The sequence below is a fragment of the Lampris incognitus genome, chromosome 3 (assembly GCF_029633865.1).
Source record: "Lampris incognitus isolate fLamInc1 chromosome 3, fLamInc1.hap2, whole genome shotgun sequence".
NCBI classification, from domain to species: Eukaryota; Metazoa; Chordata; class Actinopteri; order Lampriformes; family Lampridae; genus Lampris; species Lampris incognitus.
Window position 1 is genome coordinate 107,778,047 of NC_079213.1, and position 24,899 is coordinate 107,802,945.

Consider the following 24,899-nt stretch of genomic DNA (forward strand, 5'->3'; position numbering starts at 1 on the left):
AGCTTGTGTAATCACAGCTGAAAGAGGAGAAGGAGATGCACAACCTTATCTGTCTTTTCCCGTCCTCTCTGTACCTGTCGCTCTCTTCTTCACCCCCCCCCATCATCTCCCTCTCATCTCTGTCCAAGGTTACTGCGTCTCTCCCTTTGTTCATCCCTCACTGTCACTTTCAGTGAAACTGAAGGCAGATATCTACACAGCTATTTGTCAAGAGCCAAGGCAGTGCTTTTTTGGGGTGGGATTCCCCCCCCCCCTTTTCTCCCCAGTTGTACCCAGCCAATTACTCCCACTCATCCGAGCCCTCCCGGTCTCTGCTCCACCCCCTATGCCGATCCGAGAGGGGGGGGGGGTGCAGACTACCACACTCCTCCTCGGATACATGTGGAGTCGCCAGCCGCTTCTTTTCACCTGACAGTGAGGAGTTTCACCAGGGGGGGGGACGTAGCGCGTGGGAGGATCACACTATCCCCCGAACAGGCACCCTAGCCTACCAGAGGAGGCGCTAGTGCAGCAGCCAGGACACATACCCACATCCAGCTTCCCACCTGCAGAGACAGTCGTCTTTAGGGACGCCCGACCAAGCCAGAGGTAACGCTGGGATTCGAACCGGCAGACCCCGTGTTGGTAGGCAATGGAATAGACCGCCACGCCACCCGGGTGCCCGAGCCAAGGCAGCGCTATAAGAGTCAATGAGCATGTTAGTTGATTGTTCTTGAAGTGTAAAGAAATCCTAAATCCATTTTGTTGACATGTGGGCGTGCTGAAGCTTTTCTACACTGGACATAAAAACTTTGCAGGATCTTGTCGCCAAACTGCGTTCGATGCAGAGTACTGTAGAAGTACTTTGTCTTTCTGTTGACCCCCGCTGCACCACCCGTTTAAGATACACACCCACTGATCTGTAATAAAGCCTGGATTGACGATGGATGAATGATCTGTAAACCCACGGGCGATGCCATCTTGGTGTTTGGTAGCTGACATGGGATTAGGACATCGCCAGCGACTCGTTTTCTGCTAGGTACATCAATGGATGCTGCCCGTTTGTTGTAGCTAGGGTTATTATTTAATACCATGTGCCGTTAACACCACTAGATCTTAAAACATGCCGTTAACAACCATTTACACTGAAGAATAACATGAGGCATCCGGGTGGTGCGGCGGTCTATTCCGTTGCCTACCAACACGGGGATCGCCAGTTCGAATCCTCGTGTTACGTTACCTCCGGCTTGGTCGGGCGTCCCTATAGACCCGATTGGCTGTGTCTGCAGGTGGGAAGCTGGATGTGAGGATGTGTCCTGGTCGCTGTACTAGTGCCTCCCCTGATGGGTCGGGGCGCCTTTTCGGGGGGGGAGGGGGAACTGGAGGGAATAGCGTGATCCTCCCACACGCTACGCCTCCCAGGTGAAACTCCTCACTGCCAGGTGAAAAGAAGCGGCTGGCGACTCCACATGTATCGGAGGAGGCGTGTGGCTAGTCTGCAGCCCTCCCCGGATCGGCAGAGGGGGTGGAGCAGCGACCAGGACGGCTCGGAAGAGTGGGGCAATTGACCAGATACAAGTGGGGAGAATAGGGGGGGGGGGATCCCCCTCCCCCAAAATAAATGGCTGCCGAGGAGTGTTTGCTGGCTTCAGCCTTAGTCGGCGTTCTCGCGCGACGTTGTCGAACCAGAGTTCATTGTGGATCAGTGAAAGCAGCTGTTTTCCCGCCTCGCTCGCGTTTCAGAAGTTCGCGGGGGGGGGGGGGCGACCTGAACCCGTGTGTGAGGGTACCGTTTAAGGGCCTCCGTAGCCGAGTCGCTGCATGGGAACTTGAATATAAAGTAGGTGCTGGTCTCCAAAAGGGTTTAGCTCCAGTCGTGAAGCGAAGCTTTGGCGGTAACCCGTTTATCTCAATCCTCCCGAGCCCCGCCGCTCACTTTGAATATTCTCATCCGGTTCCTTCTGTAACTGGATTAGAAGGCAGAAAACAACTTAAAAATTCTGGATGGGGGGGGGGGTGGATTTGTTGTTTTCTCTTGACTGAATGAGCCGAGCAGGGGGAGAGAGGAACGGGTCCAGATGTAAATCTGGTTTACGGTGGTCTGGCTGCACCTGTGTGAATGTGTGTGTCGGTGGTATGTGTGTGTTTACTCATTCATTTGTGTCTCTATGTGCAGTTGTGCTTATTTTTCTACATGCACGTAAGCACTTAGATTTCTTTTATTCCGTACCACTCCATCCATCCTTCATCCATCCATCCATTCATCCTTCATCCATCCATCCATTAGTCCTTCATCCATCCATTCATCCTTCATCCATCCATTCATCCTTTAGCCATCCATGCAGCCTGTCTCTTAGTTTCTCTTTCTGCCCGACCATCCACTGTTGGTTTGTCTCCTCTCTCTCTCTCTCTCTCTCTCTCTCTCTCTCTCTCTCTCTCTCTCTCTCTCTCTCTCTCGCTCTCTCTCTCTCTCTTGCTCTCTCTCTCCCTCCCTCCCTCTCTCATGCTGCTCTTGCTCCCTCTTGCTCTTTCTCTCTCTCTCCCTCCCTCTCTCTCTTGCTCTCTTCCTCCCCCTCTCTCCCTCCCTCCCTCCCTCCCTCTGTCTGTCTCGCTCTCGCTCCCCCCCCCCTCTCCCTCCCTCTCTCCCTCTCTCCCAGGTCTTGAGCATGTGTTCCTCTCAGCTGTACTGCTCATTTCTGATGTGTCCAACAAATGGCAACAGGCGACTTGACCGTAAAAAATACTCACATTTGCTCCTGTTGCCCCCCCCCAAAAGCACATTGAGTTCATTAAAAACTAAACACCCCTCCACCTGAATAGCTCTCCCTCTCTCTCTCTCTTTCTTTTTCACTCACTGCCCATTTCCTATCTACCTGTCTGTCTCTTTCTGGATCTGGATCTAGTCCTCCCTCTCTCGTCCTCTCTCTTTTAGAGCACTAGTTTTGTTCTGGGTCTTGGGTGCACCAAACCTAACTTAATTCACCGGAATTGCAAACGAGAACCGCTCCTCCAGGTTCACCGGTTTGAGAACCGCTCCTCCAGGTTCACCGGTTTGAGAACCGCTCCTCCAGGTTCACCAGTTTGAGAACCGCTCCTCCAGGTTCACCGGTTTGAGAACCGCTCATCCAGGTTCACCGGTTCGGCGATGCTGCACACTTGAAATTTTCTGCATTTTTCTCTTTAGTAGCACGTTTTGACTTTCTAGCAGTTACACACTGTGATTTGATTTGGCAGGATTTTGACAGTTATATTATCTCACTTGCACGCACACACACACACACACACACACACACACACACACACACACACACACACACACTCACACACACAGTCAATCGTGCAGTCATCTGTGCAGGATTCATACCTGCGAGAAATAAAGAGTGCAGTTCCTGGGAAATTCATACCAGCGCTGACGGACTCGTACTTGCGTTCTTTCCTTTGCAGTCTTTATTCATCAGCTCGTGTACGTACCAGCTCGGGCCGACTGACCTACTTCAGCTCACTCTGAATGTTTTTACCTTTTGCAAACTGTTGATCAGAAAAGGCAGATTAATTGCCCCCTTAATCCTGATGGTGATGTAACACTCGGGGAGCAGGTAATGAGATTTGCTTTCTAAAGCATGTGCTGTCGGAACAGCTGTCGAATTCACCTGTGAGCCGGATAGATTTCCCAGATTAATGAATCTCGTTATGTTGTGCAGTTTTAAGTTTATCTGCAAAACAGAACAGTGTCTATTCACAATAAATTATATAAAATACGTAAGTATAAAGATATAAATAGTAATAATGGCAATAATAATAATAGTGGCGCAGTGGTTGGCGCGGTCACCTCACAGCAAGACGGTCCTGGGTTCGAGCCCCGGGGTAGTCCAACCTCGGTGGGTCATCCCGGGTCGTCCTCTGTGTGGCGTTTGAATGTTCTCCCCGGGTCTGCGTGGGTTTCCTCCGGGGGCTCCGGTCTCCTCCCACAGCCCAAAGACATGTAGGTCAGGTGGATCAGCCGTACTACATTGTCCCTTTTGAGCTGGCTGATATGTTGCTTACCAATCAGAGTAATCCATCTATAGATAGATTACTCTGACTGATAGATAGTTATCTGTTTATCTGCCTGTCTGTATTGCTCTCTTATTCTCCTGCTGTTGCCTGGCATCCCTCTTTGTCAAAACTGCAGCAGCTTTCCTGTCTCATATTCCCCGTTCAGCCGGCCGACTGGACATATAGCTGTTTAAAGTGTCAGCTGTGCCGACAGCCCAGATGGAAAAGAGAAGCGGATCTATTTCTGTGTCACTTCTGGAGATAAATAGTTAAAAAGGGCAATTCACCACCATTAATTAGGATTCAAGAAACAATATATATTCTGTTTGGCTCACTGACCTTCTCTCTTTCCCTGTCTGTCTGCCACACACACACACACTTGCTTGCTTGCTGGTTGTCCATCGTGCCCGATGACGACATCTTCTTCTATTTGTGGGTCCTTTGAGGACTCAGATAGCAGAAGATACCTGCGCAGCAGAGATGGGTTTTAAAGTGGCATGGGGGGTGCACTTCTCCCAACGCCACATGACTTGATTGTAGAGGAGATGGTTCCGATGGCAAGGGGGATCCCTAGACGACCGGCACCTCCACACAACTGCAGGGGGCTGCCGGAAATCCAGTTTTTCGGAAACCGCCTCGAAGCGTGCCGCCACAGCTTGCTTTTCTGTTGGGGTGAGCTCCTTTAGCCTTATGTCTTCCAGACTCACCCACAAGGCAGCGGGGCAGTGGTTGATAGGTGCCAGGGCGTGTCCACCAGGGTGGGCCTGCACACCATATCTCTGGGGCCCACTGCTGCTCCGAGATCCCCTGCCCAGTTAGCCTGGGGCCGCAAGACCCCAGTTACCACGTGTGGCCACGGGGAGGCCTGGCAGGAGTCTTGGTGAAGGAGAGGCTATGTACTAGCAAGGGAAGGCTTACACGCTAGGATGCTTCCCTATTCGCCACAGAGGCTAGCCAGCGGCAGCAAGCTAAGGGCAGGAAGGACACAAGCGGGTTGGAAGAACACATGCACCTTCCCTCCAACTACACACTGCTGCACTAGACGCATCACAACACCCTGTGTGTATGTACACACACACACACACACACACACACACACACATACACAAACACACACACACACACACTGCCATCTGTAAACAACAGTGACTGTAGAATACCGTCCTCACTGAAAACAGCAGCGGGTCAGTCAGTATGTAGGCACACAGCCGGTTACCAAGATGTGACCACACAGAAGGGAGGAAATAATGAAAGCGCTCTGTAATATGAGGGAAACGACTGTCGTCCGAGGGTGACACAGTGACCTTGTCAGAGCGTTCAGTAGTTGAGGCCTCGGGAAGCGAAGCGGCGCAGCGAGAATGGCGGCGGCGGCGTCGGATAGGTAGACGCCGTCCGCGGTGCTGATGCCGCAGCGGAGCAGGCCGGAGAGAGGCGGCCGGCAACGAAGAGACGGCGGAGAACGGCGGCGAGTCTTTAACGGGACGGCGTGAACGTGCACAGGCTGGCCGAGCGCTGGGTCAGACGGTGCCGTCGCAGCATTCCCGAGATGTGACCGCCTCCTTCAACCGCCACGATAGATGCGTGTCGCGCTCCGGTAGGTTCTGTGAAGGTGCAACGCGGCATTGGTGCCGTTCAGAGTACGACACACAAGGTCGTGGCCTCTAGCCGATAAACGCTTGGACACTGAAACAAGTTTCGATCATCGCTTTGACAAGATGATGTGAGCGAGGCCATAATTCTCTCTCTCTCTCCCGTCGTCACGGGAGGGCGGCAGCGTGCCGTGGTCGGTGTGCGTGCTCACCAGCTCTCCCCTGTACGATGTGCAGCCGCCCTAAGCTTCCACCTTTTATAATGGGCACATTGTTATTATGGGTGCCAGGACGACTCATTAGTCAGCAATGAGTCATCCGTAGAAGGCCGCTTCATTGACCGAGGTTTTTGTTTACTGCTGAGATAATTAACCCGTCGCCGTCTTTCTCTTTCCTCCCCTTCCCTGCTCCCCTCGTGCCGCTACTCCCCTGAACGCGCTCTTAACTTTCGTGCCGCCGTTGTCTGCTTTTTAATGTCCTTATGTCCCTCTCCCACGTTGGGTCGTCTACAATACAATCATCTGACCTTCACACACTCACACACACTAAGGGTTTCACAGAACAGTCGACAATCAGAACCACGAGTTGACGCTGTGCGTAACAGTTTGAGAGGCTTTGAGCACACCGGCGGTCCACGAGACCGTGTGCGTTACATCTGTGGCGTGTTGGCCTTCGTGTGTTGTTGCTGGTATGCTACACTGCAGTAGAGGGGCGGCAGCGGCATGGTTGTTTTTCGCTAGGCATCTGGGTGGCGTGGCAGTCTGTTCTGTTGCCTACCAAGACAGGGATCGGGGGGGGGGGCTGGGGAGAATAGCGTGATCCTCCCACGTGCTACGTCCCCCTGGTGAAACTCCTCACTGTCAGGTGAAAAGAAGCAGCTGGTGACTCCACATGTATGGGAGGAGGCATGTGGTAGTCTGCAGCGCCTCCCCGGATCGGCAGAGGGGGCGGAGCAGAGACCGGGACGGCTCAGAAGAGTGGGGTAATTGGCCGGATGCAATTGGGGCGAAAGGGGGGGGGGGAGATGATTGTTTTCCGCCTTGAGCGAGGAGAAGGGGGGCGTTCACCCAGGTTGCCACACAGGCTAGAACTGCCGCTGACGGACGCGCTCGGCTGAAAGCCACGGTCACTTAATAAAGCGAAACCCTACAGCAGGGATGGGCAACATGGTCCAGAAAGGTCCGGTGTGGGTGCAGGTCTGTGTTCCAAGCGAGGAGTTACACACCTGAGTCTACAAATCAAGGTCGTTAGCAAAGACTGTTGGCTGACTAATAGAATCGGGTGTGTAACTGCTTGGTTGGAACAAAGACCTGCACCCATACCGGACCTTTCTGGACCATGTTGCCCATCCCTGCCCTACAAGGAAGCAGTTGCGCTGTTGCTACAGTCAAAAGCTCCAGCTCAGACAAGCGTGCTGGGGGTTCAGTCCAATCAGATTGCAGCTCATTTGTAAACAGCCAATTGAGGACTCTTGCTACATTAGTTAAGCCTTTACTGGTTGTATTTGAGACCTTTTTGATGAATAATGATCGTTGTTATCAGTGTGTGACTCGAGAGAGAGTGAAAGGAAAGAGGTCAGAGAGAAATTGGAGGAGGGAGAAGAAGAGGGGGGGGTGGCAGAGACAAAAAAGAGAGACACCCTAGGACCTTTGGGTCGGTCAAGCCTTGGTTTCCTGTGTTGTGAAAGTGTTTTATAATGGAAGGCGAGGTCTCCTTTTTGCCCTTTCGGCTCTCGTTCGGTTCAGACCGTTGTTGGCAAAGGATGCACATTATGCAGAGAGATGCATCACTCCGTCTTATGGATGTGTCTGTGCACTGTCTGACACCTTGTTCTAAACGTGTCCTTTTCCTCTCCTTTCTACCCTGGCATCAGGCCCCGGAGGAGGCCTCGCTGCTAATGGCCAGCCCGAGGATGCTGCTGCCTTCGTCGGGCACGCTGACGCCGGGGGCCCCCTTGTCTGTCCACCACCAGATCCAGCTCCTCCAACAGCAACTGCAGCAGCAACAGCAGCAGACACAGGTGGCTGTGGCACAGGTAAATAACACACACACACACGCACACATGCACACACACGCGTACATCTATAGGCGATTTTCCATAGGAAGAACTACACAAACTCCCACTTCTCTGTCTGTCGGTCTGGCAGTCAGTGCGCTTCGAGGTCCCGTGCTGTCTATTGGCTGACGTAACAACCAATCACGTGTACTTCTGTGCCTACACCCCTCTGGATCTAGCGTCAACCTTCCTCTAGTGGAAACACAAGCAAAGCTGCCGGTCCCCTAAAAGGTTCGGGCAGTTCCGCTGGTGGAAAATGACCTTATAGTTAGTTATAAGGTCCCTAACCTCAACCATCAGAATCGCAGGCCAAACCTTGACTCTTATCCTGACCTCACAGAAAAACCACATGAAGTTCACATGTGGACAGCCCAGCGTGTACGAGCGTCATGATAAAATCACATCGGCAATGTGTGGAAAACGTGCTGTGCACCATGTATATGTGTGGTTTTGGAAAACGGTCATCTGATAAAATGACTTCATGTGATATATAATGTGCAACTATATAATGTTCTCTGCATGTGATATGACGTGCTACACGTGTTAGTCACATATAATTACATGGAAATTTCATGGTTTTTTCCTCTACTGTATCTACTCATGTATTTTCCTAATGTGTGTGTGTGTGTGTGGTGTTAGTGTGTGTGTGTGTGTGTGTGTGTGTGTTAGTGTAGATAGCGGGACCGAAAACTAAAGCACTTATGATCCTAATTCTTTTTGGAGGTGGTAGGTATTGTTCCAGAGAGTACGGGACAAATCCCAGAAAATTGAAATTATCCATAATTATCCATAATGAATATGCAAAATATGCATTTTTCTAAAAATGGCTAAAAAACACTTTTCTCGGCATTTCAGGTGATTCTGAGCATCTTTGATTTTTTCACCTGTATAAAAATTTTTTCTGGGACTTAGAAATGTTTTGGCATTATGCAAAATATATGCATTTTTGCAAAAATGCACTTATGATCCTGATTTTTTTTTGGAGGTGGTAGGTATTGTTCCAGAGAGGACCAGAAAAATAGCAGAAAATTAAAATAATTGTACATAATTATGCAAAATATGCATTTTCTAAAAATGGCTAAAAACCACTTTTCTCGGCATTTCAGATGATTCTGAGCATTTGGGGGGAGGGAGTTGGAGTGGGGGGGGTTTAGGGGCAGGGGGAAGGCGGTTACCTGGCAGGATGAAGAGGAGGGAGATTTAGACGGGTGGAGAACCAAACTGCTACATTGTAGCGGGGTTCTTCTAGTATATATACACTACCGTTCAAAAGTTTGGGATCACCCAAACAATTTCGTGTTTTCCATGAAAAGTCACACTTATTCACCACCATATGTTGTGAAATGAATAGAAAATAGAGTCAAGACATTGACAAGGTTAGAAATAATGATTTGTATTTGAAATAAGATTTTTTTTACATCAAACTTTGCTTTCGTCAAAGAATCCTCCATTTGCAGCAATTACAGCATTGCAGACCTTTGGCATTCTAGCTGTTAATTTGTTGAGGTAATCTGGAGAAATTGCACCCCACGCTTCCAGAAGCAGCTCCCACAAGTTGGATTGGTTGGATGGGCACTTCTTTGAGCAGATTGAGTTTCTGGAGCATCACATTTGTGGGGTCAATTAAACGCTCAAAATGGCCAGAAAAAGAGAACTTTCATCTGAAACTCGACAGTCTATTCTTGTTCTTAGAAATGAAGGCTATTCCATGCGAGAAATTGCTAAGAAATTGAAGATTTCCTACACCGGTGTGTACTACTCCCTTCAGAGGACAGCACAAACAGGCTCTAACAGGTACTATTTAATGAAGATGCCAGTTGGGGACCTGTGAGGCGTCTGTTTCTCAAACTAGAGACTCTAATGTACTTATCTTCTTGCTCAGTTGTGCAACGCGGCCTCCCACTTCTTTTTCTACTCTGGTTAGAGCCTGTTTGTGCTGTCCTCTGAAGGGAGTAGTACACACCGGTGTAGGAAATCTTCAATTTCTTAGCAATTTCTCGCATGGAATAGCCTTCATTTCTAAGAACAAGAATAGACTGTCGAGTTTCAGATGAAAGTTCTCTTTTTCTGGCCATTTTGAGCGTTTAATTGACCCCACAAATGTGATGCTCCAGAAACTCAATCTGCTCAAAGAAGTGCCCATCCAACCAATCCAACTTGTGGGAGCTGCTTCTGGAAGCGTGGGGTGCAATTTCTCCAGATTACCTCAACAAATTAACAGCTAGAATGCCAAAGGTCTGCAATGCTGTAATTGCTGCAAATGGAGGATTCTTTGACGAAAGCAAAGTTTGATGTAAAAAAAATCTTATTTCAAATACAAATCATTATTTCTAACCTTGTCAATGTCTTGACTCTATTTTCTATTCATTTCACAACATATGGTGGTGAATAAGTGTGACTTTTCATGGAAAACACAAAATTGTTTGGGTGATCCCAAACTTTTGAACGGTAGTGTATATATATATATATATATATATATATATATAGTGTGTGTGTGTGTGTGTGTGTGTTGTCAGGCTCATGCTCTGTCAGCAGCCATGAAGGTGAGCATTCCCCTGTGTATTTCTGATCCGCCGCCAAACGGAAAAGTTACGGTTCTTACATTCGCAGGTTGTCTTGCTTGGGAAGTCACTGGCAGGCAATCTGGGAATGCCGCCTGGGAATTGTAGGAATGCCGAGAAAGGCCGAAATAGACAGACCGGTGAATGTTCTCCATTAAAATGGATTGCATCGTAAATATTGTCGATTCGATTGATTATGATAACCATCAAAACTTAACTGCGGTGCATATTAGCGGTGTGAGTATTGTCCTGTGAGTGTTGTCTGTAGCAGTGTTGCCTGTAGCCTCATCCTAATTCTAATTTCTAACCTTCACCCTTAACCCAAGTCCTAACCCTAAAGTTGTTGTCCCATGAAAGGTTGGCTGTCAAGGGTTGGACTTTGCCAGTATCGCAATACAAGTGCACACACTCACACACACACAGGAAAGTTTATCAAAATGCTTACGTCAAAGGAATATTACATGAGGCCGTTGTCGGGCAGACAAAGAAAGCTACGCTGTGTGTTTGGACCTACTTTTCCAGTGTGTGGGGGGTGTTTAAACTGCAGCTACTTGCGCCTTCCACTCCCCAAATAACTGCAGAAAAGGTCTCCGCTAGTCAAATACAATCCAACCTGCAGATGCTTTTCTCTCTCTCTCTCTCTCTCTCTCTCTCTCTCTCTCTCTCTCTCTCTCTCTCTCTCTCTCTCCTGTGAGGTGGGCGAGTTTTGGAGGCAATTAGACCGGTAGAGGGACGTCCGTTTCTTTAACAAGCTGCTCCTCAGCCTTGAGTGTTTTGTTGTCCTGAAAGGCTCCTTTGAAAGGCCCTATTGTTCCCTTTCTGTGCTTTTGCTCTGCTATTTTGGGAGCCATTATACCGATGGCGTCAGCAGTACACGTAGATTCTTTCAACCACTCTAAATGAAGAAGAAGTCACTTTTCCTGAAGGTGGTGGTCCTCCCCAACAACAGTGGACAAGTTTGCCGACATTTATTTGGAACAGTTATTTGGTCTGTATGTTCCCCGTCCTGGGGCGGCACAGTGGGTAGCGCGTGGTCGCCTCACAGCAAGAAGGTCCTGGATTTGAGCCCTGGGGTACTCCAACCTTGGGGGTCATCCCAGGTCGGCCGTACTAAATTGTCCATAGGTGTGAACGCGTGTGTCGGCCCCGTTGACGGCCCGGCTGCCTGTCCAGGGTGTCTCCCCTGGGATAGGCTCCAGCATTCCCATGACCCCGAATAAGGATAAGTAGTTTGGATTATGGATGGATGGATGGCTCCCTGTCCTCTGGAGTCTCCGTTTCTTTCAGTGGTTTTTGTGCCTGCAGCTGATCACCACCACGGTAAAGACTGCACTGCTCATTCACACTGACTCAGAAAGGTGTCAGTGCCAGGTTATAATTACTTCATATCTGCCGTGATCAGTGTAGGAAATTAACTTCAGTCTGCTGTCCAACGCTGGCATGTAGTGACAGTCGCTGGTAATTATGTGCACCTGTTCGAGTCTTTTTTATCCTCAGAAAAATACCGAGTTGGTGCACTCGCACTCCGAGGTAGAAAAACAAGTTTGAGTCCCATCATGCTAGTGACAGGTGCTGGATATGTGACGCCCACAATATGTGTGGTCACATGTAATGTATGTGTCACAGATACACACACACACACACACACACACACACACACACACACACACACACACACACACTCACTGACTTTGATTCATAAAATCAGAGCATTCCTAGTTGTCACAGTTGAGCATTATTTTCTCTGTCTCTGTCTGTCTCTGTCTTTCTCTCTCGCTCTGTCTATCTCTCTCTCATTCTGTCTCACTCTGTCTCTCTGTCTCTCTGTTTCTGTCTCGCTCTGTCTCTCTCGCTCTGTCTATCTCTCTCTCGCTCTGTCTCACTGTCTCTCTCGCTCTGTCTCACTCTGTCTCTCTCTCTCTCTCGCTCTGTCTCACTCTGTCTCTCTGTCTCACCCTGTCTCTCTGTTTCTGTCTCGCTCTGTCTCTCTCTGTCTCTCTCTCTCTCTCTCTCTCTCTCTCTCTCTCTCTCTCTGTCTCTCTCGCTCTGTCTATCTCTCTCTCGGTCTGTCTCACTGTCTGTCTCACTCTGTCTCTCTCTCTCACTCTGTCTCACTCTGTCTCACCCTGTCTCTCTGTTTCTGTCTCGCTCTGTCTCTCTCTCTCTCTCTCTCTCTCTCTCTCTCTCTCTCTCTCTCTCTCTCTCTCTCTCTCTCTCTCTCTCACTGTCTCTCTCGCTCTGTCTATCTCTCTCTCGGTCTGTCTCACTATCTCTCTCGCTCTGTCTATCTCGCTCTGTCTATCTCTCTCTCGGTCTGTCTCACTGTCTCTCTCGCTCTGTCTCACTCTGTCTCTCTCTCTCGCTCTGTCTCACTCTGTCTCTCTGTCTCACCCTGTCTCTCTGTTTTTGTCTCGCTCTGTCTCTCTCTCTCTCTCTCTCTCTCTCACTGTCTCTCTCTCGGTCTGTCTCACTGTCTCTCTCGCTCTGTCTCACTCTGTCTCTCTGTCTCACCCTGTCTCTCTGTTTCTGTCTCGCTCTGTCTCTTTGTCTCTCTCTCACTGTCTCTTCTCTGTTTTGACTTGCTGAATTGCTGGATGTGAAAGCTATCCAGCTGTCTCACTCTGCCTCGTCTGTCTTGAATTGCTGGATATGAAAGATATCCAGCTGTCTCACACTGTCTCACTCTGTCTCTTCTCTGTTTTGAAACACTGAATTGCTGGATATGAAAGATATCCAGCAATTCAGTGTTATCTGGGCTCATGGAGATGTGTTGTGCTCAGTAAAAGACAACCAACTTGTTTTTTCTGGAGAATTGATGTGATTTACTCTTATTTTTAAATATTTATATCGCTGTCTCGCTCTGTCTCTCCTCTGTTTCTCTCTCTCCCTCTGTCTCACTCTGTCTCTCTCTCTCGCTCTGTCTCTCTCGCTATGTCTCTCTCTCGCTCTGTCTCTCTCGTTCTGTCTCTCTCTCTCTCTCGCTCTGTCTCACTCTCTCTCTCGCTCTGTCTCACTCTCTCTCTCGCTCTGTCTCACTCTGTCTCTCTCTCACTCTGTCTCTCTTGCTGTGTCTCTCTCTCGCTCTGTCTCTCTTGCTATGTCTCTCTCTCGCTCTGTCTCTCTCTCACTCTGTCTCTCTTGCTATGTCTCTCTCACTGTCTCACTCTGTCTCTCCTCTGTTTCTCTCTCTCGCTCTGTCTCTCTCTCTCTCTCTCTCTCTCTCTCTCTCTCTCTCTCTCTCTCTCTCTCTCTCTCTGTCTGTCTCTCTCTCTCTCTCGGTCTGTCTCACTCTCTCTCTCTCACTCGGTCTCACTCTATCTCTCTCACTCGGTCTCACTCTATCTCTCTCGCTCTGTCTCTCTCTGTCTCTCTCGCTATGCCTCTCTCTCGCTCTGTCTCAGTCTGTCTCTCTCATTCTGTCACTCTGTCTCTCTCTCGCTCTGTCTCAGTCTGTCTCCCTCATTCTGTCTCACTCTGTCTCTCTTTCGCGCGGTCTCTCTCACTCTGTCTGTCTCTCTCTCAATTCAATTCAATTCAAAGGGCTTTATTGGCATGAAAGTTTTACAACAATGTTGCCAAAGCATCAAAAATACAGTTTGAACGGTAAACAATAACACTAAAGAACATCAACACAACATTGTAACGATCAATAATGAAACCATAACACAGCCATAACAATAGAGAAACAGAAATACGTAGATCAAAAGGTGGAGCATGGGTTGTGAGGAGACTACAGCTCTCATGTGTTGTGCTGCTTGTCTATCAGACTGTCACATGACCTGACATATCTCGCTGCATCTATGGCGCTGACACTGTTTTCCCCAAGTACATGTTGCATTTTGGTCTGGTCAGAGATTGTGTCGAAGTCTTGGAATTCACATTTAATTTTTGTGAAGAATTTTGTTCTTCGTATGTGCTACATTGTAGCAGGAAGTGTTGCTCTGTTTCCACCTGTTTCTCTGGACAAAGTTGACACAGCCTGTCCTCTCTGGGCAGCCAGGTCTGCCTGTGTTGGCCAGTCTCTATGGCTAAGCTGTGATCACTGAGTCTGTACATAGTCGATGCCTTTCTCAGTTTCTGATCGGTCTCGGTGGTCAGATAGTCTGCCATCGTGTACCGTCTGTTTAGAACCAAATAACATTGAAGTTTGCTTTGAGTTTTTGTGATAGATGTCCAATGGTTAATGTAATTTTCTTTTTCTTTGGCTATAATTTGGTTGGGCCAGATTGTGTGAAGGTTATCCTGATGACTTGTGCTGTTGGCTGTGCTGAGCCTCAGAACCAGCTGGCTGAGGAGACTCCTCTCTTTGTTCTCCTCTTGGTGATGGAGAGCTTTGTGATGGTAGGAGTTGGGGTCACTTGCTTTTAGGTGTTGGTAGAATTTGATTGCTCTTTTTTTGCATTGTTATTAACAGGGGAAACTGACCTAGTTCTGCTCGGCATCCATTGTTGGGCATGTTCCTGTGTACTCTGAGAATGTTCTAGCAAATCTCAGTGTGCAGGGTTTCGATTGGGTGTTTTTCAAAGTCTTCATTTACAAGAGGACCCCACACTTCACTACCATATAGTAACATTGGTTCAATTATGGATTTGAATATTTTGAGCCATGTTCTAACAAGTATGTCTATGTTTGAAGACTTTTTTTATAGTATAGAAAGCCCTTCTTCCCTTGTCTCTGAGATCATTAATAGTGAGATTGAAATTTCCTGTAGAGGTAATTATTAGCCCCAAATATTTGTAGCTGTGTGTGTGTTCTATGTCAGCGGAGCCTAGTAAGAACCTCTTTGGGTTTCCCTGACACCTGGGTCGTTTCTGGAAGACCATGATTCTAGTTTTTTTTTTTTCAGATTAACTGTCAGAGCCCAGGTCTGACAGAAGTTTTGCAGATGATCCAGTTGCTGTTGTAATGCCTCTTTAGATGGAGCTAATAATATTAGATCATCTGCAAATAGTAGGCATTTATTTCTGTGTCAGAGAGGGTGAGACCAGGGATATCTGAATGTTCTAGAGATTTTGCCAGTTCATCAATATAAATGTTAAACAGGGTGGGGCTGAGACTGCAGCCCTGTTTCACACCCCTACTTTGTCAATTTTCAATTGATTTCAGAAACAGACCGTTGTGCCAAATTGAGTCAAACACTTTTTTGAAATCTACAAAGCAAGAGAAAATTTTGTTCTTGTTTTGGTGGACATGTTTATTAATGAGGGTGTGGAGGGTATAGATATGGTCTGTAGTTCGATGTTGTGATGTAAAACCGATTTGACTTGCTCAGGACATTATGTTCACTGGGGAAGTTTTGCAGTCGACTGTTTAGGATGCTGTAGAATAACTTCCCCGGGTTGCTACTGACACATATGCCTCGGTAATTGTTTGGGTCAAATTTATTTCCATTTTTTAAAGATTGGTGTGACAATTCCCTTGCTCCATATGTCAGGGAAATGTCCAGTGCTCAGAACGAGGCTGAATAATTTTAATATGGCAATGTTGAACTTGTGGTTGCTAAATTTCAGCATTTCATTTAAAATACCATCAGGACCACTGGCCTTCCTTGGTTGTAGGGCCTGGATCTTAGCCTGCAGGTCTTCTTTGGTAATTTGGTAGTCTAAAAGGTTTTGATTGTCTTTAATGGTTAATTGTAGGGTTTGCAGCTTGTTGAGGAGATCATTTTGGGCCGAATTTAATGCAATAGTACTATACACGTTTTCAAAGTGTTTTTTCCATACTTCACCATTTTGAATAGCCAATTCTTCCTCGTGTGGTTTGCTGAAAGAGTGCCATTTTTTCGAGAAAGGATTTGAGTCAATGGACTCTTCAATCGTGTTAAGTTGTTGCTGTGCATACTGTTCCCTTTTAGTTCTGAGTGTTCTTCTGTATAATTTCAGTGCTTCCCAATATTGATAGCAGAGCTCAGGGTTGGCAGGTTGTCTGTGTTTTTGATTTGATAAAGTTCTGAGTGTTTTCCTCAGATGCCTGCAGTCTGCGTCGTACCACTTTTCACTGGCTGACTTTTTTGAGCTGAGATGCTGAAGCTTTTTCAGATTGGATAAATGTGCCGCATTGTCAAATATGTTGTTGATATCTTGTACAGCCTGTTTCAGGCTGTCATTGTTTGGGGATATGATGTGGAAAGAAAATTGTCTAATTGGGATTGAATTGTTTGATGTCTGATTGCTTTCTGGTAGTCGTCCTTGCTATTGTTTGTCCATCTATAACAGTGGTGCTCACTAATTTTCTTAGGAGAGCCACTTATGAGTAAGACCATTCCTCAAAGAGCCACAGAGCTTGCAAAACATTTCGCAAATACAAAGCTACACACATAGGCTATACGTCTATCCATGATCCCGCGCTGTTACGTAGCCCACGTTCTTTGACGTATCTTCAGTATGCTGCCATCTGCTGGATAATTCATTTCAATGTGCTAAAACAGGACACAAACGGAACCTATAGAAGTAGGTTATAGCTGTGTTCTTATTGTTATCAGTGGATCTATATGAGGCGCAAAACAAAGTCTCACGAGCCGCATGCGGCTCACGAGCCGCGTAAAGAGTAACACTGATCTATAAGGTTGTTTTGTATAGTTCAGTTTATTGGGTTCTGCTGCATGAGGGTCTGTTACTATCTTTCTAATATATAGAATAATTTTACTATGATCAGATAAGGGTGTTTGGGGGCTGACTGTGAATGCTCTCAGACAGAAGGGGTCTAGGTCTGTGACATTGTAATCTACTGTGCTATTGCCAAGAAGAGAGCTGTGTGTGTAATGACCAAAAGAGTCCCCTCGAAGCCGACTACTGACAAAGTACAGATCTAGTGTTCGATACAGCTGCAGTAGTTGGTGCCCGCTCTTGTTGACAGTTTTATCAAAGTTGTTTCTGTGGGGCTATGAGGGGAGGGGAACGCTGAATTGGCCAGATATATGTTTGTCTACCTGTGGGTTGATAGAGTCTGATTCTAAACCTGTCCTGGCATTAAGGTCTCCACAGATCAGTACACTTCCCTGTGCCTGGTAGTGACTGATCTCGTCTTCAAGAATTGAGAAACTGTTTTCATCATAATAAGGAGATTCTGGAGTATGCTGCACACATGAATATGTCTTTATCTGTGGAGACAACCTCTCTTTTTATTTTGAGCCAAATTGAAAATTCGCCTTTTTTGATTAATTCTATTGAGTGTACAAGATTTGCCTTGTGCCAAATGAGCATTCCTCCTGAGTCTCTGCCCTGGGTCACTCCTTTCAGTTTGCTAGATGGGAACACTATCTCTCTGTAGCCTAAGGGACAACCAGTGGATATGTCTCCTCTACTCCCAAGTCTCCTGTAAAATAAACACATCTGCATCTCCTAACTCTCTGGTAAAGTCTGGTGTCTTGCTTTTAAGGCCAAAAGCGGAGGACCTCAGACCCTGGATGTTCCAACATGAAACAACAAATGATTTAGTTTTCATTTTAGTTTGAAACTCAAAGTGACAATTACATTCAGTGTTAGAGAAAATGAGATAAACTCCTAAGTGTCAAAATAAATTTAAATGGATGCTGGTTCAGTGGGGTGCCTTGTTGGCCTACGGGGGCTGTGGGTCAAGCTGCTCCTTTCGGGGGGTATGGATCGGTCGCTGTTGAGAGTGACGTCTTTCAGTGTCCAGGCGAAAATGGGGGCTGTGTTTTTAAGTAGATGGACATCATCAAAGAGACTGTTGACATCCAGGGTTGGGTGGTGGGCCAGGTGGACGTCGGGCCTCATGACACAGTCTCTGGACATATTGCTGTTAATCCTGTGGGTGGTATCAGGGCAGAAGTCTTTCCCTGGTAGCAGGGTTGATATGACCACTCTGCTGTTGGGGAATGTGGTGGAGGCTTTCTCCATCACTCCTCTGAGTGAATCAGACACTCTCTCTTGCTGTCTCCTTAAGTCGTTGGAGCCAGTGTGGATGATGATGTGGCTTGGGGATCCCAGCCGGTCCTCCTCGCTTGGTCTCTCTCTGTCTCTCTCGCTCTGTTTGTCTGTCTCTCTCTCTCGTTCTGTCTCAAATTCAAATGTGCTTTTATTAGCATGACAAATATACATTTGTATCGCAAAGCATTTTCACATAAAGGACAATAAGAATGCACAAATACAGAACGTATATATACATCAACACGTGCAATAAAACAACACACAGCTACAACAGCAAGATCCTGTGTGAGTGGATGTGTGTGAATTTGTCAGTCTCTGCATGTGTGTGTGTGCGTGTGAGAGTGTGTTCACATAAAGGACAAGAACAGTATACAATACAGAACACACGTACATCAACAGATGCAATAAAAATCTTTTTGCCATCGTCTGTGTGGCCCTGTGGGTGTGTGTGTGCGTGGACCCTGTACAGCCACCACCTCAGGATGCTTGAGGCCTTCCACATCAGATGCCCACAACGCATCCTGAGGACAACCTGGCGTGACCGAGTGCGCCATACTGAAATACTCCGCAAGACCAACTGCATCAGCATGGAGGCCGCCGTCATCCAGCACCAACTTCGCTGGCTCGGTGACGTCATCAGGATGCCAAAGGAGCGCTTACCGCGTAAAGTGATGTATGGCCAGCTACATCTTGGCCGCCGCTTGGCAGGGGGCCAGAAAAACGGTACAAAGACCAACTGAAGACCATCATAAAAAAGAGCGGCCTGAACCCGAGCCAGCTGGAGGACACCGCCGTCCAACGCTCCATCTGGCGGCAGCTCTGTCAACAAGGGGGTGCAAAAGCTCGAGAAGGACCGCGGTGATCGACGGACCAGGAGACGTCTGAAGAGACATGAAGCCAGTACCACACCTACACCCCCAGTCGGTGCTCTCACCTGTTCTGTCTGGGGCAGACATTTTGGATCTCGGATTGGGCTTTACAGCCGTAAGAAGACTCACAAGTGACAGAGGCAGGATTGTCATCATCGGACACGACGGACAACCTTAAGTAAGTATAGTAAGAGTGTGTGTGTCTCCGGAGGAGTGTTGTCCCCGTCCTCCCTGTTGGGAAGGAGTACGGGGTAACACACACTGGCCCTCAGACGGTGGCAGGCTAGAACATACTGTGCGGCCACACTGCAGCTGTCTCTGTGTTCACCTAGCATGTAGGGCAGTTTTCTGGGGTTTGGCGGGGCCATGAATTTGGGGTGTCTCTCCTCAAATTTTGGAAAGTAGTAATCATGGATCTCCCGGAATGTCTTGCAGTCAGCTAAAAAGTGCAGCTCTGTCTCGACATCATTGTCTTCACTCTGTTGACAGAAACGTTCGTCTTTTGGCATCCGGGTCTTTTTTATGTCTGCCTGTTTCTATTGCTAGGCGATGCTCACCGAGTCTGTATTGCGTCAGTATGTTTCTCTTGTTTGAATGAGGTGATCTGCTAATATGTCCTCTCTGTCTAGGGCCAAAGAGCATTGCATCTTGCTTTGTCTGTCTCTCCCTCTGTCTCTCTCTTTCTGTCTCTGTCTCACTCTGTCTCTCTCTCTTGCTCTGTCTCACTCTGTCTCTCTCTCTTGCTCTGTCTCACTCTGTCTCTTCATTTCTCTCTCTCACTCTGTCTCACTCTCTCTCTCTCTGTCTCATTCTCTCTCTCTCTGTCTCTCTCTCGCTCTGTCTCACTCTGTCTCTCTCTCTCTGTCTCATTCTCTCTCTGTCTCTCTCTCGCTCTGTCTCACTCTGTCTCTCTCTCTCTCTGTCTCATTCTCTCTCTCTGTCTCTCTCTCGCTCTGTCTCACTCTCTCTCTCTGTCTCTCTCTCGCTCTGTCTCGCTCTGTCTCACTCTCTCTCTCTCTGTCTCATTCTCTCTCTCTGTCTCTCTCTCGCTCTGTCTCACTCTGTCTCTCTCTCTTGCTCTGTCTCACTCTGTCTCTTCATTTCTCTCTCGCTCTGTCTCACTCTCTCTCTCTCTGTCTCTCTCTCTCTCTCTCTCTCTGTCTCACTCTCTCTCGCTCTGTCTAACTCTGGCTCTGTCTCACTCTGTCTCTCGCTCTGTCTCTCATTCTGTCTCACTCTGTCTGTCTCTCTCTCTCTGACTCACTCTGTCTCTCTCACTCTGTCTCTCTCTCGCTCTTTCTCTCATTCTGTCTCACTCTGTCTGTCTCTCTCTCTCTGACTCACTCTGTCTCTCTCTCGCTCTGTCTCTCGCTCTGTCTCTCTTTCTCTGTCTCTCACTCTGTCTCTCTCTCTTTCGCTCTGTTGCTCTCTTTTTTACACACACACACACACACACACACACACACACACACACACACACACACACACACATTCACACAAACAGAGAAATGCCTTGGGCTAGCTGTGTCTAGCCGTAATGAGGGGGCAGAGTAAAGCCCATCACTGGGGGTCAGACAGCCGAAGATCATGACTGATTTCCACAGGACCAGTGCACCTCATGAGCACGGTGAGGAAGAGAGGAACACAACACATCAGTGTTACTAAATGTGTGTGTTCAGGCTACAACTAACAATCATTTTCACTATTGGTCAATTGATGTTATTTTTTATTAATCCTTTAGTGTATAAAATGTGATGAAATAATGATAAGTGCCCAAAACGATGAGACCCGGGGGCAAAAACAAATGTTAACACATGTGACGCTGAGACCAGTTTGGTACTTGATAAATGACTTGATCAGTTAGCAACATTATTATCAGCTGATTTCCTGTATAATCCACTAATCGACTAATAGTTTCAGCAGGAGTGTGTGTGTGTGTGTGTGTGTGTGTGTGTGTGTGTGTGTGTGTCTATACTTTGGTACATATGTATATTTTCCGGTAGATTATCTTTTAATCTTACTTTTGTCAATCGTGCAACGTTTCCTTGCTGCTTCATTCTCCATCAGTTGGACCGTCCCTCCGTCAGGTCCTCAGTGTTGAATATGGTCATAAATAAGCAATTTTTTATTTCGTCAGTTTTGTGTAGGACAAGAAATAGTTGTGTGCCATGAAGATACAGAAAAGACGTAGTTTCGCTGTGGTATAGCTAACATACATGATGGGTATGACAAAAAGAAAAGCAGGAGACAGTTGACATCTGTCTCCTAGAAGAAAGTCACTGGTTTATTAAAAGAAAAAATCTTTTAAACAGAACAATACCTTTCAATCTGTTTTGGTAGTTTTCCCTAGAAATGCCATCTAGCTTCCAGTATTTCAGACAGTTTATGTGGGAAATGTGTAGTAAATATAAGGTAATTTGGTACGGTGATGCTGTTTTTGTACTCTAGTGACAGATCATACTTTAGTCCACAGTGAATTTTTTTAAGTAACCACACAAAATACGATGCGGTATTGGTCACTGACTCAATGGCTGAATTAAATTGACACGGCTGAATTTGGAATGAGGATATTTTTTGCGGGGCAGCACGGTGGTGCGCTGGTTAGCACGGTCGCCCCACAGCAAGAAGGTCCTGGGTTCGAGCCCCGGGGTTGTCCAACCTTTGGGGTCGTCCTCTGTGTGGAGTTTGCATGTTCTCCCCGTGTCTGCGTGGGTTTCCTCCAGGGGCTCCGGTTTCCTCCCACAGCCCAAAGACATGTAGGTCAGGTGAATCGGCCGTACTAAATTGTCCATAGGTATGAATGTGTGTGTGTGTCTCGGCCCTGTGTGATGGTCTGGTGGCCTGTCCAGGGTGTCTCCCCGTCTGCCGCCCAATGACTGCTGGGATAGGCTCCAGCATCCTCGCGACCCTGAGAGCAGGATAAGCGGTTCAGATAATGGATGGATGGATGGATATTTTTCAGACAAAGACTTCGTCTAGATTTGAAAGTGCCATGGCAATCAGGACCGTCTTAGTGACTCATTAGTTTGGTTAAAAACAAGTCTTCAATCAATCAATCAATTGTTCAAGTTGTATTTTATATGGCGCTTTTCTAGCTGCAACAGCCCCTCAAAGCGCTTCACATAAACATAAATAAAAAAATATATGTAAACAATACAGCATAATATACAGCAAATTATATACAGATAATATAAAGTATATCAAACATTTAGTTTTAAAATAATATTCAAATAAATAAAACTATAATAAGTAATATATAATAAATAAATAAGAGTATAATAAACAAATAAATCTTGTTTTCAAATAATGCTCCTGCAGTATGTGAATTTCTTCCTGATACAGTACCATGTACATACACATATGTAGTACACAGGGATGGTGTTGAACCAGCAGTAAAGTCTACCATGCTCTCCTGTAGTAAATGTTGTCTCACACCTCTGTTGGATGATGAAGCGGTGACGCTTTGTTTTCCCATTTGAAGTTATACTTCACAGGGAAGACCCTCGTCTCTCCTGATAGTCTTCTGTCAAGAGACCCATTGGAGTGGCTTTCAAAGTGTGTAAAGACGGCCCTCCCCTCATTCCCCTCATCCTCCTTCCCTCTCTTCCGGCCTCTTTACTTCCTTCCGTTCCCATCCATCCATCCATCCATCCATTATCCGAACCGCTTACCCTGCTCCCAGGGTCGCGGGGATGCTGGAGCCTATCCCAGCGGTCATTGGGCGGCAGGCGGGGAGACACCCTGGACAGGCCGCCAGACCATCACAGGGCAGCTTCCTTCCCTTCCCCTGGTATAAAAATACTGAAGTGGAGTAATGTTCCTTGCTTTTAAGGTGACGTCAAACCAGCTGAATTTCAGTGGAACGACTTCATTTCGCCTCGCTGGCCCGGGTTTTCATTTGTTGGTCATGCTGCTGTGCAGAGATTTTGGATTGTGAAGCGCCATGGTCGGTTTTGCCAGAGAGAAGCAAAAAGACGGAGTGATGGCTCATTGGCAGGAACCGACAGGCTAATTTATGTGGTAACTTGCTCATAGTTCTTTGCTTCAACATGCACAAGAATAAAATGGGCTAACCAGCCTGGCATGAGGCCCATCTTGGCAACAACTGACCTTGCTGGTCTGTACGATTTATGGTGCTGCTTTTGTACCAGGGCTGTCAACCGGCAATAAACTGGTGATAATGATTCTTATCACCATGCAAGCGTCAACGATTCAGTAGGATTTACTGCGATATATATCGGGAATCAGGAACATTTATTTTTCATTTCGTTCTATGCACCCGCGCACATGAAAAGCAACGAAATCTCGTTTCCCCCAGCCCACAGCTGTGCAACACAAAGACATCCAAACTACAAGAACACACATATCCAAAATACAAAAAAACTTCACTGTCCAAGAGAGCGAATGCCAGGATGACTGTCGGAACTGCCGGGCTGCATGGGTTAGCAGTTAGCTTAGCCTGCCCTGCTTCCGCGTCCTGTCAGACCACCCTCAGTGTTTCCACCTCGGGCGCAGCTCCAGGCAGCAGCAGACCAGGCTCCCCCCAGCCGATCCAATGCCAGCTCTTCCAGCCAGACAACTTCGACACATACCTTCCCGCACGGCGACACCAAAAACACAGGCAAAACTAAGCGAGGCCGCCGCCAGACCGCCGTCGGTGTTATCGGAACTGCTGGTCTGCATGGGCTAGCAGTTAGCTTAGCCTGCCCCGCTTCCGTGTCCTGTCAGACCACCTTCGGTGTTTCCTCCTCGGGTGCAGCTCCAGTCAGGGCCGTGGTCCGTGGGCCCACAGTATGCAGCAGACCAAGCTCTCCCAGCCATCAAACGAAGACATGAACTTAGACGCAGATGTGGACAAAGACACTGCATGGACGGCACTGGGTGAGGCCACTGAAAATGTGAATTCACACAGCCATCTTCCCACGCCGGACATGGTGAGGATATAACAAAATGAAAATACGGCAATATTTTTTCAAAAGTTTAGAAAAATGTCATTGAGAAAATATGAATCAAATCAGAGTAATAAGAGCCACTGTGATGGACTGGTGGCCTGTCCAGGGTGTCTCCCCACCTGCCGCCCAATGACTGCTGCGATAGGCTCCAGCATCCTGCGACCCTGAGTAGGATAAGTGGTTTAGATAATGGATGGATGGATGGATGGATAATAAGAGCCATAACTAGTGTGGCACCGATAACGCCTGCTGTTGTTTTGGTTCCGTGCAGCTCTGTTACGATATTGCATCTACCACCTGGTGGTCAGAGATGGAAACTACACAATGAGGTCGTGTGGCTGCCACATCTCTGTGTTATCTCAAGTACAAACAGTGTTTTTGAAAATTGATAAAATATTGTGAAAGATAGTATCGAAATTCTCCTCATCCTCCTTCCCTCTCTTCCGGCCTCTTTACTTCCTTCCGTTCCCATCCATCCATCCATCCATCCATCCATCCATTTCCCGAACCGCTTATCCTGCTCTCAGGGTCACGGGATGCTGGAGTCTATCACAGCAGACATTGGGCGGCAGGCAGGGAGAAACCCTGGACAGGCCGCCAGTCCATTACACAGGGCCGACATACACACCCACACACATTCATCCCTAGGGACAATTTAGTACGGCCAATTCACCTGACCTACACGTCTTTGGACTGTGGGAGGAAACCGGAGCACCCGGAGGAAACCCACGCAGACACGGGGAGAACATGCAAACTCCATACAGAGGACGACCCGGGACGACCCCAAAGGTTGGACAACCCCGGGGCTCGAACCCAGGCCCTTCTTGCTGTGAGGTGACCGCGCTAACCACTACGCCACCGTGCCGCCAGGATTGAAAGTCTATTAATATATTCTTTCACCCCAACCTCGTTCATAGTTTTTGCCAGGGGTTCGTTCCTGAACGGTGTGTGTATGATGCCACCCCTCCG

The 24,899-nt window shown here is 47.6% G+C and overlaps 1 protein-coding gene across 2 annotated transcripts in view; it reads left to right on the forward strand.

The window, feature by feature from the left end:
- The window catches only part of LOC130110130 (carboxyl-terminal PDZ ligand of neuronal nitric oxide synthase protein-like), a 422,458-nt gene that overhangs the window by 337,661 nt on the left and 59,898 nt on the right, over positions 1-24,899 (forward strand). For both annotated transcript variants that reach the window (XM_056277124.1, XM_056277125.1), the window contains exon 8: positions 7,477-7,638. In XM_056277124.1, the coding sequence (XP_056133099.1) occupies positions 7,477-7,638 (162 nt within the window). The remainder of the gene's footprint in view (positions 1-7,476; positions 7,639-24,899) is intronic.